Source organism: Gavia stellata, chromosome 3 (assembly GCF_030936135.1).
Source record: "Gavia stellata isolate bGavSte3 chromosome 3, bGavSte3.hap2, whole genome shotgun sequence".
Classification (NCBI taxonomy): domain Eukaryota; kingdom Metazoa; phylum Chordata; class Aves; order Gaviiformes; family Gaviidae; genus Gavia; species Gavia stellata.
Genome location: NC_082596.1, coordinates 51,698,281 through 51,718,941, shown reverse-complemented (window position 1 = coordinate 51,718,941; position 20,661 = coordinate 51,698,281). Strand labels below are relative to the sequence as shown.

Genomic DNA, 20,661 nt, shown 5'->3' with positions numbered 1-20,661 from the left:
ATCGTGCCCCTGTACTCGGCTCTGGTGAGGCCACACCTCGAATACTGTGTTCAGTTTTGGGCCCCTCACTACAAGAAGGACATTGAGGTGCTGGAGCGTGTCCAGAGAAGGGCGACGAAGCTGGTGAGGGGTCTGGAGCACAAGTCTTATGAGGAGCGGCTGAGGGAACTGGGGTTGTTCAGTGTGGAGAAGAGGAGGCTGAGGGGAGACCTCATCGCTCTCTACAACTCCCTGAAAGGAGGTTGCAGAGAGGTGGGTGTTGGTCTCTTCTCCCAAGTGACAAGTGATAGGACAAGAGGAAATGGCCTCAAGTTGCGCCAGGGGAGATACAGACTGGATATTAAGAAAAATTTCTTTACTGAGAGAGTGGTATCACTGCCCAGGGAGGTGGTGGAGTCACCCTCCCTGGAGGTATTCAAGGAGCGTGTGGACATGGCATTGTGGGACGTGGCTTGATGGGCGTGGTGCTGTGTGGTGTGGGTGTGGGGTTTTTTTGTGTGCTGTGTTTTTTGTAGTGTGGTTTTTTTTTTGGTTGTGTGGGTTTTTTGGGTTTTTTTGGGGTTTTTTTTGTAATGGTTGGACTTGATGATCTTACAGGTCTTTTCCAACCTTAGTTACTCTGTGATTCTGTGACCCACGCGGACACCGACTCATGCACCGACTGCGGCTTACCAGCAGCGCCCCGCTGAGAACCACTGCGCATGCGCGCAGACGTCAGCGGGCAGGAGGTGCTGGCGGAGGGAAGGGCAGGCAGCTTCACTGCCACTACTGCGCAAACCTCCCCTTCGGCGCATGCGCACACGGCCCTGCGTCAGGCAGCTCTCTGCCCTTTCCTTCCTCCCTGCCTCCCCTCAGGTACCGATGGCAGCGAGTGACGCGGAAACGGCCCAGCAACAAGTGAGTGGCGGTGAGGAGGGCTGCGGGGAGCAGCGCGTGTGCGCTCGGGGTGTCACGGTCCCGGCCGGCCGGGTCGCGTCGCGTCGTCCTCGGGCAGGCAGTGTGAGCGCCGCGTCGAAAGCGGTGGCTTTCGGGGGCTTCTGGTGAACCCGGGCCTTGTGAGGAGCTCCGTACCCGCGGTGCTGTCCAAGTGGCAGCGCCGTTGTCTTTGTTCAGACACCAAGGGGTGACTACACGTTTGCACTGAAGAGCCATTTCAGGTGTCTGATTTCTAGGTGGAAGGTGGCTGTCCGGTTTTTATGGGGATTTGCTGGATAAATTTATTCACTCTTAGAAAGAACTAGTGCCAAAGCCTTGGGGTTTTTCTCCCAGCCAGGAGTGGCACTGATTGGGAGCTGCAGGATGTGTTGTAGCTGCTCCATGTCACTTTGCTCACCTTGGCACTGCTGAGGATTACAGGATTATCCATAGAAATGCAAAAGCTGGTGTGCATACAGAAGAACTGAGCAAAATTTACTTACACTGTGAATTGGGATTGGATCCCCAAAATTTTTGGTCTTCCAGTGTAGTGAATCTTTTCACATCTGTAAATAAGCTGTAGAAGAACACGACTTAAAACTGTGTTTGGCATGCAAGGTTGTGGGCTTTGGGGGGGTTTATTTATTTTTGTATAATGCTTTTTCTAGATTGATGAAATTGAAGCCCTTTCATCCATATATGGTGAAGATTGGTGTGTTGTTGATGAAGATGAAAAAATCTATTGCATTAAGATTAATGATTGTCTGGATCAACCAAAATGGACCCTCTGTCTGCAGGTATAGTGATGTTAAGGAGTTTGGCACAGAATTTGCAGTTGGACTGATGCAGGCAAAATCTTGTGCCTGCATGAAACCCTTTTAAATAGGATTCATTATCTACTTAGATGGATTAAGGAGCTTTTGGATTGGAATCTGTGGTAGACTTTTCAGTGATTGTTCCTGTAATACATCAATGTGCTTGTGACATTTTCAGTAGTTACATATCCTAATTCCATACCTGACAAAACTAATTTCAGTGTTATTCTCCAAAGACTAGTTTTTAAAATATTTTTTACATTGACTTTGTGTAGGACACCTCAGTGAATCTGCTGCAATTGCTTCTAGATTTACTTTCTGGAACGTGTGGAGACAAAACAAAATTTGGATCAACTTAACTGAGTAACTTCCTACTTTTTGTTCTCAAAACAATAAGTTTACTTAGTGGAAGAAACACTGAAGTGTCTACTTATGGAAGTGCAGTGCCACTTAAATAAGTTCAGTAACCATGTGTGCAGCTCCTTTCAAATTTCTTTCACACTTTGTTTTGCGTTACCCTTCATCCACAAAAATTGCGCCATGAAATGTAATATTTGTATGCATTACCATTATTGGAATCCTAAATACAGGTATTCAGGTTTTCTTGTCATTCTGTAACAACAAGGCCAACTATTTTCATTTGTAACGCTGACTGTAGTCCTAGTGCTCAACATCAGAGTCCATTAGTAAAGCTTAGCTAGCTGAGAGGAGTAGTCTAGTGAATACTTACCCTGAATTTCTTTCAGGTGATTTTGCCGTCAGGATATCCAACTGCAGAGCCACCTATTTATCAACTAAAGTAAGTGGTGTTTTCTTTCAAACGTTTGTATTTCTTTTCTGAATTACCATTGTTAATTGTTTACAATGTAAGTTGAAGTTTAGGTAAGATGACTTCTTGAATTAAACTATATCGGGAATGGAGGATGTTTCCAGCGAGAATATTCTATTCTTTCTTGCAAGTTAGCCTCGTGGAGCTCCCTGTTACACTTTGCTCTCTTCCCTCAACTCTAATTCTTGCAGCATTATTGTGTGGCAAGGAAGCAATTAGACTGTGGAGGTATGGTGGCTGCTGCCTGTTGTTTTGGACAGTGATGTCTCATTGCTTCCTTGGGTGTACCCCTCTTGCCTGGATCCTTGTCCCAGATTGTAAGGCATGCTTTTCATCTGAGCACTGACTCTTTTTGGGATGGAGCCATGGCATGTGCCTTCTTCCTATTTTCCTTCCCTGCTCTCCCCTTGTCTCCTGACACATAAATGTGATAGGAATGGAGATGCGTAAGCCAGGTCCCCGATTTGGATGATAGAGGGACCTGCAGGGCATGAGAAACAGCTTATCTACTGAGTTTTGGTCAGCAGTATTGACAAGGCAATACAAAATACTGCTGGTAAACTTTAGGCAAAGTTTATAGTTTAACATGAGACCGGGAGGATACAGGTACAGAACTGAAGGGTCATTCCAAGTATAGTAGGTATGATGGTGCTGAAGGAGTTGGAAAGGTAGACTAATAATACATAAGGTGACTCTGGAGTGACAATGGCCTACCATGAAAAATGAGTCCAGCTTTCTTACCTGAGGTAAGAAGAGGCAGCCCAAGTTAGGAGTCTTGAAGGAGAACTGGGTGATCATGTTTTTACCAAGATGTTTACAACTGGAACCTTGTTAAGTGGAAATGATTGCCAATGCTTTATTTTCAAGGTGTTTATCACATTTATTTTAAAATGAATGTTTGCTGAGATGTTGGAATCAGTGTATGGGCACAATTTTCATTGTATTTCTTTTCATTCTAGTGCCCCTTGGCTTCGAGGACAAGATTATATGGAACTAGCAAATAGCTTGGAAGAAATATATGTGTAAGTTAGAGACTGTGGAATATAGTAAAAGGAGACAATGTATTTTCAGTTTCATGCCCTGCTCAATGTATGGTTTTGAATTACCTGCATGAACTAGTAGTTGTGAAGTGATGGCTGCAATAGCCGTAAAACAGCAAGTTTCTTTTATAAATCTAACAGTTAAAGATGCATTTTGCAAGAACAAATTGTGTTAAACTCTGACAAATTTATTTTATATTGTTTAGACCTGGTGTTCTGTAAGGATAGAAGTCTTCATTTTGACTCCCTTTAGAATCTATGAGATTGCTTATGAATTGGTGCTATGAAGTATAAGATTTCTGCATCTATTCTGCATTTGAATGTTAAATCGCAGGATGTGAAAACATTTGTTTGTGTCTTAGAGCATAAATGGCAAAACAGTTTTTCTTAAAAGATAGCTAAGGGATAAGTAGGTTTTAAAACAAATTAAACGCGTAGAATCTATTAACTGGAATCTGTAACATAGCGGACTGTTTATTATCACAGTGTGCAGCTAACAACAACGCATAACGAATGCATGAGAATACACGGAACGTTTAGAAATACTCAAATTGTGTGTTTTTGAATTGCTGTGAAATTGGGGTAGTAAATGCAGTAATTTTACATGGTTTATTTAATTCTTTCAGATCCCAAAGATAATATAAACTAAATGAAATGAAAATATGTCATAAGGAAGCACAGTCATGCCCAAAATACTGAAATCTAAACATCTTGCATACGAAATGTTTTTTAATGCCATAAAATAAGGAAGAGTGCGCTTAGCTTGCATGAGGGTTTTTTATCTAATTAGTCAGTTACTTTGATTAACTGGTTTTCTTATCTAATTAAACAACAGATAATTTAAGCAAGTAAAATTGAATTTGAAGTGTTAAAAATGCACAAGGATTTTAAGTGAAAAGTTCTAAGGGATCATATTAACCACAGTTGTTTGGTGGAGCAAAAAGGACAGAGATTGTCCCTAACTCTGTCTAGATTCATAGGATATGCTGGAGTCTACCAGAGGTGGAGCTGCTATAGGTGGTTCTTGAAATGTCCTAAGTGTATGGCGCAAGTTGCCACGTGGACTATGAGGAGAAATAGCATAGTTGTGAATAGTTGTGAAGCACTTTTTTTTTTTTTTCTTTCTTCTTTTCTTTCCCCCTGCAGTCTTGTAGGCTGTTAAATTGTGCTAGTTAGATCAATCCCTTGCAGCTCTGTTCTGTCTATATCAGTTGCTGTTCAGAGTCCTCTCTGGTCTCCTCTCATTTTTGTTTGTTCAGCAGGAAATGAATGTGTTTGTACTTTAGGCCATACATGTCATTTTAGACTGTTTAAAAACCTTCTGGAGTAGTCACTGATGTGCACAGTGTTTGTGAAAGCCTTTTATTCATCCAGTGTCTAAATAGTTGTCAGGTAAACAAAGGTACTCTGCATAGTTTACGATGTGTGTTTTACCACGTTTCAAGTCCCTAGTGATCTAAATTGCTTAGTTCTGCAGTCTAAACCAATATGAACTATACTGTCTGTCACGGTCTTCTCAAGGAGGTGGAAAAAGCAGATAATTAGAGATCACAAGTCTGTTTTGGAAGACCCAAAGTTCTTAGAAGTTAAAAATGTAGCAAATGTTTAGATTTTTTTTTTTTTCTCTCCAGATATTCTTCTGGTGAGACTTCTATTCAATACAAAGCTTTGTTTCATGACTTAGACACAAAGAAAAATAGCAACATAGAAAGGTAACCTTTGAGACTAAGTGTAATTTGTGAATAGGAAGAAACTGAAATTGGGTTATAGCTTAAGAAATTGCTATTTATTTGCTCACAACAGAGAAGTTGTATTCATTGTCTAATCTCTCTCATTCCATCATTAAAACAAAACCAGTGCTTCTGTATGATAAGAAGCAGCATGAAATCAGGTCATTGAATTGTTCTGGAGTCTGTCCAGATTTTGAAGACAGAGCTACAGAGTTATAAATTCCTTATTTTTGCTTGAATATTTTTCTTAAAATAGGTATATTTGTTTGAATTGCTAATTGCATCCAGGAATAGTGCTGTATATATTACACAAAGTGATTGTTTAATACACAAATGTAATTTTGCGCTGATATGTAGTTATGTGGTGCCCCAGATGGTGGCAGTAAGAATAAAATAAATGAGAAACCATGAGTTAGTAACAGCTCTTAATCTTTAGTTTTGTTTTTGAGACAAACATTCACAGTTCATAAACATACTAAAATATAATTACATAGGCAACTTTTCAGGACACCATTTTAAACATATTTTGGTTTGTTTGGGTCCTGCTGCACATTAAGACAGCGTTTCTTAACTCTGAATGTACATATTAAATGTACTCCCCAGTACCTTAATATGCACCTGTGCACCCTAAGGACTCCTAGACCTAAATCTTTACCTCCCTGTCCTATAGGACTGCTCGTTACCCAAACTCTAGCATATCAGTCCTATGTTCCACAGTGTCTGCTGCCACTGACCTACAATCACAGTCTACCAAGATCAATGTCTGCTGTGTGTGCACTGACTGCTTGAGGACGAAGAAAAGTGGCACCGTTCCAAGGAAGAGCCCCCCTGCCCCCACCCCCCCCCCCCCCAAGCATGAAGGGAAAGAGTACCCTACAGCCACAGAGCGGCTTGAAGGAGCTCACTGCTGGCAGTACGGTACTTTTTGTAGAGAAAACTGATCCAGAGCAAGCTCTGAGGCTAGACATCCTGGCTTAGTATTCTTTTGAAAATACTGAGGACTGCCCAACTTAGCCTTCTCGCAGTTGCTTTCCCTTTCTTTAGTGGTCAGAAAATTTCCTGTTGCCTGTTTTCCTCCAGCATTGGTGCTTTTAATTAAAAAAAAAAAAAGCAAGCCACAAAGAGAGTATATAATGATGCAGATATCATGTGTTTCACCCAGTGAACTACTGAGACAGAACTTTCCACAAGCCTGTCTAAGCTTTTTATCTCACTAGATTGCCATGTTCTATTTCTGCATGTCTGAAATCTGTATGTTATTTGGTGTACTTTTGAAGTGAAATCTGTAAAAATTATTCTTGATTCAGTGTGAGTTTTAATTTCCAGACAGAACCTTGGTGAAAGTATACTTTATTTATGGGTGGAGAAGATACGAGAAGTTCTGATAGAAAAGGCACAGTCATCAGATTCAGGTACTTCAGAAAATACATGGGTTTTTCAGTTTACTTCTTGTTCAACTGCAAAGTAAGATTTCATTACAAGTTAAAGCTTTATGCCCAGTTTTGTATTGGATCTAAATAACAGAAAACAACAGTCTCGTGTCACAGCTTATTGTTTTACAGTGATAGCTTCCCTTTTTAAAAAGCAGTGGGGAAGAAGAAGGAGGGGGGTGGCCTAAGAGAACTAGAACAAGGTCTTCGGTTCTCTCAGGAATTAAATTACCTATTACGAAAACAGTGCTGCACACAGGTATATTATGCATTGTCCTCTGTTCTGCAAAAGAATCACTCATATCAGTAATTAATTTCTGGTGTTGAGTGCACTCTTGGAGGATTGGAATTAGTCTCAAGAGAACATAAAGTTTAGTGGAATATGCAGACAAATGACCAAGTATTCCATTGTAATTGCATTTTGCTATATTGGGTTGATAAGTACATGAGCACTAGTGTTGCAATGATTCTTCTGCTGTTACTCTTACAGTGATAGAGTTTGTGTAAATTCACAGTTGTTCTTTCAAAAAGTGGTGGGGTTTTTTTGTGGTTTTTTTTGTGCGTTAAAATGCTAAACTGCTATGAAATGCATGAGTGACATGCATGCTTGCACTTGTGGCAAAATGATATAGAAAAATATTTCTATGTGGTGGATGTTAGCTTAGTCCTGTGAGGAATAAAAGAATGAGGATGAAAAAAACGTATATTTTGAGTGCTTCTTCATGATAAGGTCTATTTTTAGGCTTTCAATAAACTGTGGATTTTGTTGCTGCATCACAGAAATTTTAAAAGTAATTTTTCATTGACATGACTAAAGGAGTGAATAGTGGGAAGTGAAAGTTTACTGACAATATTGGAAGTTTATTGGGGTATTTTGAAACAAACTTGTGGCTTCTGCTTAATACATCTAATGATTTTTCTAGGCCTTTTAAACATGCTGTATCACCCCTTATTTATTGAAAATACCTGTGTTACAAAAACTGCATCATCACCACATCATAGGCCCTCTAAATAGGAAATTAGATTGTGATATATTAACTTGTCTGTATGGCTGATTCCCTCTAAATCCAGTTGCCAGAGCACTAACTGTGTGTGATATTTACTCCTTTGCTATTGACTATTATTTTTTGTATGTCCTGTGCATGAAGGAGAATAGGATTTTGGGAATCCCAGAGTGCTTTGAAACATGTCCAGAGAGATGTTCCAATATAACTATTTTATAAGCTCATTGAGTAGCATTGAACAACAGCTCTACATTTTTCCTCAAATGACCAGTAAATTACTGGAATTCTTAGGAAACATCAGATTATTTTAGTCTCTAAATTCAGATTAAATTAATGGTAGCATTGTAAATGCTTAATGGAAATGGTAAACATTATTCCTCTTTTCTTCTTAGAAATAGTGTTAATTAGTATCGAAACAGAAGATACTATGTAAGGATCCCTTAGCATGAGTATTTTATTCCTAATTCTAAGCAAGATTTTAATTAATACTGGACTAAGAATTTCTGGGTTTTATTGTAATTAATGTTACTATTTTGCATTTGATAATTCTTAATGACAAACTGATTTGAATTGAAAAGCCAGAGATTTTTGAGAAAAAGAATTTGAAATTTAGTCTTACTTGTCTCACAAAGAAATTCCACTACTTCTATCTTAATAGAACCAGATATTAAGAAAACCAGTGAAGAAGTTGATGAAGATGATGGAGGTGAATTTCTCCTAGACTATCAGCCTGTTCAGGAAGATCCAATTAAAATGTTAAATTACATTACATCTGAAAGTCAAGAAGGTAAAAAATATGCCCTTTTTAATTCTGATGAAATAATTTAGAAGAGAGAGGCCTTAAGATTCTGCTTTTCTACTCAGCTTTTGAGTAAAAATTAGTAACATTAAAGTTATGATTGTTATTAAACATTATTATAAAAAAACACAACATATTTTTCGTGATTCTGTATGCCATCTAGTGTACTTAACTTTAACAAATCCCTTTTTGAAAGTTGAGCCATTCTTTACTTATGTAGCCATATACATTGTTTAAGTACCCTTAAAAGAAAACAAACACTTCCTTGTTTGTGATCAGTAGATGAAGAACTGCCATCCATACATCATGGAAACCCAATCACAGATCGAAGGAGTACTTTTCAGGCACATCTGGCTCCTGTGGTGACACCCAGACAAGTTAGTAGAGATCAGTTCTGCTCTTTTTGTCTGTACTTTGAACTTGACAAAATATCACTGAAATACTGTATTAGCTGAATATGTCTGTCTGTCTTTGCATCTTTGTGTGATAATATTGTCCGAGTCATCATCAGTTTCTTGCTTTCACTATCAGCTAAATAGATCTAAATACCGGCTCTTTTTTTTATTGTTGAAGTGGGTAGATACTGCTATTCTTTACCATTAAGTGCATTAGATGTAAGACAGAGAATAAGAACATTGAAATGTGACTTTTTGATGTTGGCAGGTTTATTGTAAGATATTTGGAAGCTACTGAGTATGTAATTCACACTACATATGTTACTTGGAAAATGAATTAAAATGAGTTTATAAATGTTTTCCCTCCTTCAGAAAGGCATTCTATTGAAAAATACACTTGGATAATGCATAAATAAATCTTTATCGAGACTTATGTGAGAGGGGTAAGCATGCTTCTAGAGTTGTATTTGCCTACAACTATAGAAAAATGTCTGCACTAGCTCCTGTATTTTATTGGAATCAGTGGTGAATGTAGACTTAGACTGCTAGAAAAGAGCAGCTACATTTTGTTTCCCATCACGCTTCCCCTCTTTCAGCAGTTTAACACAAGGTAAAGAAAATGACTTTTGTGTTTAATATTGCTGATTTTTTTTTTTTTTTTTTTATCCTTTGTGGAATTTGTCCTCTTGCTTCTTGCACCAGGATTAACTTTCAGAATCCACATCATTGTATGAAAGTATGCCCTCCTGTGTTGGCTGTGAATCAGTCACTCATAATTTTGTTTGTTGCACCTCTCTGCTTTCTCTGTGCGGCTGGGTTTTATAGATATCTATCATATTTTATAGACCTTAGTTTGCTGTTTTCTGGGCTGAAGACCCTCAGTCTATTTTGGTATCTGTAATGTATGCTGTAACCTTTTTGAGATGCAGACTAGCACTATACACAACACTGAAGATGCAATCACTCGAAGGATTTATAGAGTGGTGTGAAGAGTTTTTCTGTTTTCCTTGTTCTTTTCCTAGTAGTACCTTTCAGTTTACTTTTTTGACCTCTACTGAGCACTGAGCTGGTGTTTTCATAGAAATGTCTGTTATAACCCCAAATGCTAATAAGTAATTTGGAGTAACTTTGTACATCACTTTGCATCTATTAACAGCAATCTCCTTTGATGATCCCTGTTTAGTGGAGCAACTACTGATCTACTCACCTTTTCTTGTCGTTAACTGAGAGTAAAACCTTGAGAGGATTTTCGTCTTTCCTTTTATCCAATTCTAGCTTTTATTTTAAGAATTTTTGGTAAGGGATCTTGTTGAATGCTTTTTGAAATTCCAGGTAAGCTAGATCTAGTACAGTGACTCTGAAAGAATGCTGACAGATTGACAGGGTTTTGAGGCATGTTTCTCTATACAAAAGCTGTAACATTTCTAACTGTCTGTAGTTTTTTGGGTTTTGCTTCCCCCTCATTAGTTTGGCTAGTGTGGACATAAGACTTGTTGGTCTTTAGTTCCCTGCATCCTTCCTGGAGTACTTTTGAGATGTTGGTATTGTATCAGTCACCCTCTGCTGCAGAAACAGTTTTAACTGGTGGGTTAGATACTTCAGTTATAGTTCAACAGCTTCATACTCCAATTCCCTTTAAACTATTAATTTTATCAGCTTGCTCAACCTTGTTCTATGGTAAGGCTCCACTATATCATCCTTGCCTGACCTTTTAAGTTCATATATACTGCACATTCATCTAGGTTTTTGTTCTACAGCTGTATCTTCTTTAAGTGATTCTTTTATATATATATTGTATTTATCTGCTGTCAGCTTCTTACGTATTTGAGGAGAAAAAAACATTATTTTCTTTTTACACCTTCAAAAATGGGCTGTGCTTTTTACATCTATCTTGTCATCTATCTTATTTTTCTCTATCTGGATACAACTTGAGCTTTTTTGAACACACTTTCGGCTTTTTTGAGCTGTTCTTTTACTGCTTGCAAAGTGAAAGTAATTTTATTCATTAGGTTCATGTGGAATAACTCAGTGTTTTAAAATACTGAGTACGTTACCGTTTTCATTAAAGTAGCACTGCATTTCAGGAGCTTTCCTATCTGTGCCCAGTCCCTACGAACTGCGCGTCCCTATGAACGTGTTGCTTTAGAAAGGGAAGAAATTGGAGTAATTGGCTTAATGTCCTTTTCTCTTTTTAAAAAACTCTCATTCTTTGATCATGATTTATGAGTAAGAGTCTTCCTACTTATGAAGAAGTCTGTACCCACAGACGTGGGTTTCCAAAAGGGCAGCTCTGTATCAAGAAATAGTACTCACTTAAAGCAATTTAGTAATCTCCCTTTTGCACGGAAAGACATTGTTAATTTCTTCTTTTATGACTTTTTTTTAAAGACAACATATACTCAATGAACCTAGGAATTTCCAGTCAAGACTTACTGGTATGGGGTTAGTATAAAGATAGAGCAATTCCCCAAGTGTCAAATCCATCTTGTTTCACAGAGTCTTGCTGTACAGTGTGAGGTGATTGGTCTTCAGACTGTGGGGAAGCTTTACTGTGGCATGGGCTCATTTTTCTGAAAGAAAGACAAAAGAGGTGAGGAATGGGGTAAACGCTACACCTGTAGTGAAAGCGATCTTCTTTATCAGCTGAAGAGATTAGTATGTGCCCATAATACTTCATCTGTGTAATCTGTATGCTGCAATGATATTCACTGATATTTTAAGACAGTACGCATATGGCTGTGTAAATTCCTTTATTGAGGATTTTTAATACTGGAACTTTACTTCTAATGTGGTTTTCAATAATGATAGCCAGAGTAATACTGTAGTTACTTACATAAGAGAATATGTTACCATAAACCTTATGAGGCAAAGAAAGCGATAGGCATATTTCAGGTAGCAGGCTATATTTGGTACCATTCCTTTTCCTTGTCTCAGTTTGGCTTATTCTGACATTTTAAAAGTATGTGGTTTTTGGTCTTGACATTGATTTAGTAAGGTGGGACTGAGAAGTGATTTATTGTTTAAGCATCTTGTGTCTTTTATGTGCAGGTGCCTCACTGACATGTAGGGAATTACCTCCCTTAATTCCCTAAAGCAGGAATAATAGAGGGAAACAAGAAATAAAAAAGGCTCAGGAGCTACAACAGGAAAAAGGATAAGTTATTGTTTAGCTGTAAGATGTCTGTCTTGGAGGTTCATTGCTAGTACAGACACATAATGAATCTTTAAGGTATGTTTTTAGGAGCCCAGTAGCTGACAAATAATTAATGTCAAAGGTGATGATCATTTCATATGCTTTGTACCTTAAGTCCATGTACTGAAATGTATTTATGAAAGTGTATTAAGTAATATAAGTTGTCTTTCTTCAGTATTCCCCTTTAGGGGGAAAAAATGAGAAAACAGGTGTCTGAAGCAATGTTCTCCATTAATAATAGGAGCTTTTTCATTGAGGTATCTTTTATTTGAGGTGATTTTTCTACATTTAATTTCTTCCAGAAGAATTGGAAATAGCACAGTATAGCTAAGACAGATGTTAAATATATATTTTGATTACTCCCCAGAGACATGTTTCTTTGGAGTGGAATGCGATTTACTTGCCAAGCATGTTTTCCCAAGCTTTCTCAACTTCAGTAGTGTTTTGCTCAAAGCAATATTAATTTTGTATTATGTACTAAAACAATGTGTTGATCAAAGCTCTCCTTTTTGCTCAACCAAATTGGAAAGGGATGAACAATTGCTAGCATGTTTAATTAGAAACAGAAGATGAACTGATATGGATAAATGTTTTGAATTTGGTAATTCTTAAGAGCAGAGAGATGAACACGGTGGGAATATCTGTTTTCTGGGAAATGCTGACACTTTCAGACGCATAGTAGAACATTTTTTTAATTTTTATTCTTTCTGTGAAATGGAAACTCTGAAAAAAAGTATGTTTGAGGAAAAGTGAAAAACTCAAAATGTAGTAGAGCTTTCTAAACATGACATGTTTTTATGAAATAGGTAAAAGCAGTGTGTAATACGAAAACGTATGTCAAGTTGTGTTATATTATTCCAGCTTAATGTTAGACTTGAAGAAAGTAAGCAAGAGTAATTGATACTTAATACCGATTAAAAATGTTTTCTAGATCTTACTGTCTCTCTTGTTTAGTAAAGTGATTTGACACTTCTACATCTTCAGCGATAACATGAATGTACACAATGTACAAATTCAAGGACAGCTATTTTAAGTATCGTAGAAAAATGATTTGAAACTAGCATGAGGGTACTGAGAAGCTGCTTCTTGAGTTATCACACTGAATATTTAATTCATTTTATGTCAAAGTGCAAAACTGTTTCATTATAGTATTAAGAAGGAGATGTTTGTTTAGCAGCAATATTGAGATGGTATGTATGAAATCCCCATTATAAAAGGAAGCTTATTTCTGTTTTTTTAAAGGTAAAAAGAGTTCTTGAAAAATTATATGAGAATAAGAAAATTGCAAGTGCTACCCACAACATCTATGCATACAGGTGAGAGATGAATAGTGGTTTTTGGTTTTTTTTTCAGTGTTCTTTGACAAACAAGTGCAGGACATGAGAAAAGTAAAATCCATCAAAGAAATTCCTTGCTATTAAATCTTTATGGGAGTATGTTTCTTATTTTTACGGTAAAGATTTTAGGCTTCATTTTGAATTTGAGGTCAAGAAAGTAGAACATATAGTAGGAAATATGTTAAAGATAGTAAAGCAGCATTAGGAATAAAAAAAGACTAAAAGTGAATTGGAACATGTGTTGTTATACTTTGTATAGTGTATGTGAGCATAGAAATACAACATCATCCTGAGTTAAATGTGTTTTTACTTAGGCAAAGTAACTTTTTTTTCCCCCAACCTTATATTTAGAAATAGCTGAAAATTTTTAGTTGAAATAAGAGCTGAAAAATAAAGCCTGATGCAGACATCTGGCATATGAAATTACAGCTGAAATACAAGAAACTTCAGGGAAAATGAGGAACGGGTAAAAATGAGTTTGGCAATGGTCTGTCTCTGGCCACTTTTGTGAACTTAGCTTATGTGAAACAAATTGGTCTCAATTCAGATAGTGATGTAGTTTTTCTGAGGAATGTAAGTGACGGTAAAAGGAGCCCCTTTCATTACTGGAGGAACCAGTCATCTGAAAAAGCATGTATAGACACTGATCCATTCATGCACGTCCTGGCGTCATCCTAATGAAACATGAAACGAGAGCAAGTGACAGCTTACTTTACCAAAAAGTCTACCTAAATAAAAGGTTTCTGTAAAGAGGGGATTTCTGTTGCTGATGCTGATGATCTGGCTTCCTTCACTCAGGCTATCTAAATACACTTTAAAAAAGCAACAGAAACATGCTTATTGCTTCATATTTGTCATCTAGTACCACAAGCCTCTTTGTCATTGTGTCACACGTGTATTAACTAAGTACGGAAGTTATGAAATCAATTTGTAACAAACAGTAGACCTTTGAGCATTGCTTCTGGAAAATTAGATGTGGGCAGCTGTCCTTTATATGAAACAATACACCCCAAAGTTTCCTGGAGTGCCCCCTGAGGAAGGAGATGGCATGCAGAATCTGAAGGTGAATTTCAGTAATAGTTTCACACTGCTGCTGAAATAGAGACCTAACTAATTATTCATAATATTTTTGTCTGAGTTCTTCCAACTTGTGAGTCTGTACCATAATTTGAACCTTTATCTGATAGAGTTCGTTTCAGCTAGGTGTAATTATGAGGCTAAAAACCTAAGGATTTTTCTTATTAGGGAATTTACACTGGCAATGAGTCTGGAGTTAACCTGGAGTAGCTAAAGTCTGTGTAAAAGCTTCTCAAGACTTGTTCTACTGTACAGATAAGTATTTGTGGTTTACCTTAAGCCTCATCCTGTTTTCATGTAAATGTCCTTAGTAGAGAAGTAGAATTGATACACATGTATATGAAAGATCTCTGAGACTTCATTAATCATGTCAAAATGTTAGTTAATTAACATTTTTTTAATATTTTTTTTTTCTTCTTCTTTTTAAGAATATACTGTGAAGATAAGCAGACGTTCTTACAGGATTGTGAAGATGATGGGGAGACAGCAGCAGGTGGACGTCTTCTTCATCTTATGCAGGTTATAGAAATTAATCTTTGACTTCTGGAAGTCTTGAACCGATTTTAAAAATCATTACTATCTAAATAAACTTGTCAAAGATTATCTTAATTCTCACTCTGCTCTTAGCCAAATAGATGATTGCTTTCTCAAAGGTGAAAGAAAAACCACAGACTGTTGCATTCATTTAGTAAACTGGGATTTCCAAGTCTTAGATTGTAGAAACAAGTCATGTTTCATGGGTGGTAGTAGTAGTCTGAACAGTTTAAAAGAGAAATAAGTTTTGATTCCTATGCTTATTATGTGGTGTAAGGTGTATAGAAAATAAAGACTGGAAGAAGCTGATTGACAGAATGTAACAGCTGATCTAGGCACAGTCTTTCCTTCAGTTTCCTCAGATAGTGATAGAAAGACACTTATATTTGAACTTTCAGAGTAGAGCTTCAAATGCAAAAGGTAATGTGAGTGAAGGAGTTAGGTTGTTTTGATCGTTTAATCTGTTTCTTTGTGCTGTTTCCAGTTCTAGGTCCTTAGCCCTCATACTCAAGTATATTTTAGTTTTCAAGTATTGAAATAATATTTCCTTGGCAAAGTTGCTACTAAATGTGAATTCAGACTGATAAATTTTGATTCACCAGCATGATGCAAGCCCTAGTAAAACCATAAATAAATTACCGTAACTACAGGGGACAACTGGGTACATCTTATGCAGTGCCTCAAGTCACTTAGCTATATCAGCACACTAATTATTGTTTTTAATTTTGATTTTTAGATTGATGTCCCCTTCACAACAAAGTTGGTTTTTTTTCCGACATTTGCTTGCTTGTATATTCTGTTGCTTTCTTTTGTTGTACTCTTATTCCTGGAGACTGTTTTAAGGCTCTTTTTTTTTTTTATTATTTCAAAGCTTTTTTTTTTTCCCTGAAAAAAATACAATTGATGGGAATATTTTGACATTTGACTTGGGAAGGAAAACTTACTTTATGTAATATATGCAAGTGTATGCGGTAAGTTTGAAAACATTATTGTAATAAAAATAATGTAAAGAACAACTTTGCAATTACTGTACCTCAGTTTGTTCTGAGCTTATCAGCTTTTTCTCAGCATATTAATGTATACTTTTGAAAGTTGTCAGACTTACAGTGTCTAAGCACTTAATATTCCATAAAAATCCAGTTTAGAAAGTGACATGAAGTTTTCCCTTTCAAATGTGAATGTGTCTAAATCATACGGATCATCTCTCTCCATCTGTAGTCCTAGTTACTGGGAATATTTTTGTTTTGGAAGAGTACTGCTGTAGGGATCAGAAAAGTACAATTTTCACCCGTAGGAAAAGATTGAAATAGTTTATGGGCTGATTACTAGACGTTCATAGATATTGTAGTTTTTCTGTTACAAGCAGTTAGACATATAATATAGGCATGAAAATTAGGTGGTTTAATACACTTGTTGCTGTACTTACAGTTCTTCTTTTGCAGTAGAAATCTTATCTCGTTTCAGATAAACCTAACACTTCAGTCAAGATAGCACTTTCCGGTTACAAGAAACTGTATTTTAGATTAATTCTTTCAAACTTAGAGTTAAAAAATTTCCCAACTATGTTTCGCATCCTGTTTACTGTGAACAGTTGCTATACATAGACTTTACGGCTGATGTGTAAATGTAGAGTAGAAAATGCCTGTCACAAAACCTGCCCCAATTCTTCCTTCTTTTTTTTTTTTTACATTATCCTTTTCATTTTAAAATTCTAAGATTATTTCTGTTTTCACAAACAATGATAGATTCTTCTAATAGTATTGTTCAAATTAGTCATATATATATATATTTTTTTCTCCTTAATGGAGATGATGAATGGTTGTTAACATGCTTTATTGATAGTTAGCTCTTAAGGGATTTTTCTCATCTCCACCAAACCACCCCGATATCTTGCAGACCACAGTGTTTTCACTCAGCCTTATGCAAATAAAGCTGTGTTTGCTCTTTCTGGCTCCAAGGCATATATATGCATTAGTGTAGTACTGCACAGGACTTGAGAGAAGCCTGTTTATAAGTGAAGACCTTCTGCAGAGATTTCATATACCTTTGAGGGACAAATTCAGGATCATGGTCACTAATCATGCAAGACTGATTTGAGCAAAAATGCTAACTGGTGATTGTAACTACCTGTTTCCATGCAGTAATGTATATCTTATATTTTGACAAGATGTGTGTTTCTCTCCAATACTTAGTCAGTTGGCATTCCCTGTGTTACTAGTGTTTGCTGATGATGGGGAGATCCTGAGGACAGAATTGCTGTAAGGCAGAATAAATGCTAATTTTCAAGTCAAGTCAAATCACGTTTAGATTTTGTGAAAAGTAAAGCTGTTGAAGGCCTTCCATGTTTCTTGCCTTTAATTGCAGTAAAAGAAATCATCACTTCTGTTTAACTCTTGATTTTGTTACTTACAGTCTTAAAAAAGCTGTATAAAGTTTGTTTAGTTCCTTTCAATCCTAATTGCTAATACAGTTATTTCATGTTGTGTGAACTTTATATATGCCTTTTTGAATTCAGAAAGCAACTGCTTGGTTGTAAGGGACTAAGACAAACCTGGAAAATGCAGAAGTTTTTATGTATTTTCCAGGTGCTGTTGCTAAGTCCTGCACATGGCAACAGTGCTAGCTTATGGCATTTTAGGTATCCATATGTATGCCTGTCCCCTGGCTGTTAATAGCCTCATCCACCAACACTTCGAAAAATGTGGATAGGCAGTCTGCTTAGTGAAACACGTTCTCTAGAAATAGTAGTTCATTATATCAAAGAATAATAAATGTAACTCAATAATTTTCTCTTTAAGTGTAATGCCTGAAGCATTTGACACATGAATGAGCAACTGAGTGCACATGAGATAGCTTTGTGTGCTCTCTGAGGGATATATTGACTCATTTTACTTTGAATTTACCTTTGGGTAGGAGCTTGGAGAGGGAAACTTAGCACAACTGCTGACTTGTCATTATTTGTTACCCTCTGATAACAACATATGTGTGACACAGACCTGACTGTAAGTTCTTAAAATTGCAAGATGGTAGACTTTTTCTATGTTTAAAATAGGTCTCAACAGTAAAACCTGTAAAAAGTTTTTTCAAGTAAAAAATAACAACTTTTCTTTCTTTTTTCTTTTTTTTTTAAACAGATTTTGAACGTCCACAATGTGTTAGTCGTGGTATCCCGCTGGTATGGAGGTATTCTCTTAGGACCAGATCGTTTTAAACATATAAACAATTGTGCAAGAAATGTACTTGTGGAATACAACTATGTACGTTCAGTGGTAAGTTTCTGCCACTTGGAATGAAGGCATTTGTATGTGAACTTGTGTAAATTGTCACCTTCTTGGCAGTTCATCAATTTTATTTGAAAGCATTGTTCATAAAATAAAAGGAAGCTAACAAGACTTTTACGCACTAACCCTCAAGAGAAGGTTTAGTACCAAAAATGACTTCTTTTTTTTTCTATTTTTAACAACTTAAATCAGACTGTATTTCTTTATTGTGTATTAACAAACATATTTTGTTATTACTGTTCATCAGAAAAATAACAGATGGAACTTACGGTAATTATTATTCTAGTGCCATAGATGTGGCTCTTGGAAAAAGTATTCTTTTAGATAACTCTGTTTAGAATAGCAAAATTCAAACATCCTGTTAGGGTCTGTTTCCCTCCCACATGCAAGAGGTAGAAGGGAGAAGATGAAAATGTCCCACGTTCTGTCAGATACAGTGGCAGATTCCTTCACCGTTTTGGGGAGTGCTCGCGAGGAATGCCTACTGAAGAAAAATCTTGTTTTTCAGAATTGACAGTCAGAGTGAGCTGTACATTACAATGTTGATCCAGCAAGACTGGCAAAATTTTGTTTTTCCCAGTGCAGGTTTGTTTCACGTAGGGAAGCAGTTTTAATGTACTGGTGTACAGTATCTCTCTTGATAAGGCCACATCCACACTAGAAACAGTTTTGCAGTATAGTGTAGATGTATTCCTATACTGGTAACCTCTTCCTTGAGTGGAAATGGCTTAGATTATTTTTACATTATATCCTACTGGTGGCATAGCTATGTCTATAATTTTATCATTGCTGGAGGCAGAAGTTTCTGAATAGCAAGATGAGCAGACAAATTAATGAAACTGAGTGGTTAAATATTATACAGCTCAAAACTTTTGTAAATCCTGGTGAACTATGAACACTGTTCATATAAAAAATAATTCTCATGGGTGACCTCAAGGGAATGCTCACAGTATGTTAGAATGTTGATTAAATTTTTTGCTTGTTTTTCATTTCAGGAAGAATCATCTAAACAACCAGGAAAGAGCAAAAAGATAAGGAAGGACAACAAGAAGAGAACAGAATACTAATTTATTTTTTTTAAAACTATAAAAGATTATTTTGCACATATTTATACAAAGAAAACACGGACACTGTGCCTTATCCAATACTAACAGACATTTTGTATTCAAAAGAGACTTCAGTAAAGCCATAGATATATTTTAATCTTCTGTAATTTCTTGTGCTGTTGCAAAGTAGAGCTTAAACACAAGTTTTCTGTATTCTTACTCATTTCATCTCCTTCCTTTGAGGGCACTGAAACACCTGGAACCATTTCCCCATCCCACCCAACAATGACTGACTAATTTAAAATGTGAATTACTTGCCTTCTCCATTCCTGGGTTTGAACTCTTGTATTAGTAATTGAATTCCCTAGTTTGTTGTATTGAGGGTGAGACTGGAGTCATTCATAGACAAAGGTCACTTACAAAGTTTTAGATTTTCTATACCTAAAAGGAAAGTGTGTGGCCCAGTACTATGTGGCCTTGGAGAGCCTGGTCCTGCCTATGCAGTTCTTCGTCATGGTAGATAGGGCCTGCCTGGTGACATAAGAAAGACTGAACATGGGCGATGAACTGAGAAATGTAAAGAAATTACTTCAAAATTTGAGGATTGTGCTGTGAGTGTGGATACTCTAGGAGCCTGTTGAAAAGCTGAGGATTAAGTGTTGTATAATTTAAGGAACCAGTGATTTCAACAAAAAATACAGGGATTTTGAAATCGGACTGTTACAGCTAGTAGTGAACATTAGTAAACATTCTGAAGTGACTTCTGTTGGTGTGGAGTGGGGGAAAAAACAATTGTTAACAATATGACTACAAACACTTTAATTTTCTACTCTTTTATTAATACCTTCTAGACTTTTCTCTAATGCACTACAAAAAGTCTTGTTAATTTTTTTGTCAGTTAATTGTTATATTGTTATTTAGATGAGATTTAAATAATTTTTTCAACATTGCCTTGATATCTTCCCCTTGGAGAGGATGGACTGGAATAATGAGGATGGAGAGCAAAATAAACTCCCCATGATCCAGGAGGAAGCAGTTAACAACTTGCTAAGCCACCTGGACACTCACAAGTCTATGGGGCCTGATGGCATCCACCCAGGGGTACTGAGGGAGCTGGCGGAGGAGCTTGCCAAGCCACTCTCTGTCATTTATCAACAGTCCTGGTTAACGGGGGAGGTCCCAGACAACTGGAGGCTTGCCAGTGTGATGCCTGTCTACAAGAAGGGCCGGAAGGAG

General features: G+C 36.9%; 1 protein-coding gene across 2 annotated transcripts; it reads left to right on the top strand.

Annotated features, from left to right (window-relative positions):
• The first annotated feature begins 827 nt into the window (after positions 1-827).
• On the top strand, positions 828-19,628 carry IMPACT (impact RWD domain protein). 2 transcript variants are annotated; one of them, XM_059815455.1, is made up of 11 exons: positions 828-897; positions 1,584-1,712; positions 2,477-2,529; positions 3,519-3,581; positions 6,656-6,741; positions 8,422-8,550; positions 8,845-8,939; positions 13,393-13,466; positions 14,993-15,083; positions 18,233-18,367; positions 19,375-19,628. In XM_059815455.1, exons 1-11 carry the CDS (start codon positions 862-864, stop codon positions 19,444-19,446), a joined length of 963 nt encoding a protein of 320 aa, XP_059671438.1. In that variant the 5' UTR covers positions 828-861; the 3' UTR covers positions 19,447-19,628. The 2 variants fall into 2 exon arrangements, with proteins under 2 accessions (XP_059671438.1, XP_059671437.1); XM_059815454.1 differs by having other exon boundaries at positions 8,842-8,939.
• Positions 19,629-20,661: the final 1,033 nt, after the last annotated feature.

What these genes read in the sequence shown, in the direction of transcription:
- IMPACT (XM_059815454.1), top strand. Translation starts at nt 862, where the DNA reads ATGGCAGCGAGTGACGCGGAAACGGCCCAGCAACAA. An exon ending in AATGGACCCTCTGTCTGCAG is followed by an intron (nt 1,713 to 2,476) that starts GTATAGTGATGT and finishes AATTTCTTTCAG; the next exon opens with GTGATTTTGCCGTCAGGATA. An exon ending in CTGTGGTGACACCCAGACAA is followed by an intron (nt 8,940 to 13,392) that starts GTTAGTAGAGAT and finishes GTTTTTTTAAAG; the next exon opens with GTAAAAAGAGTTCTTGAAAA.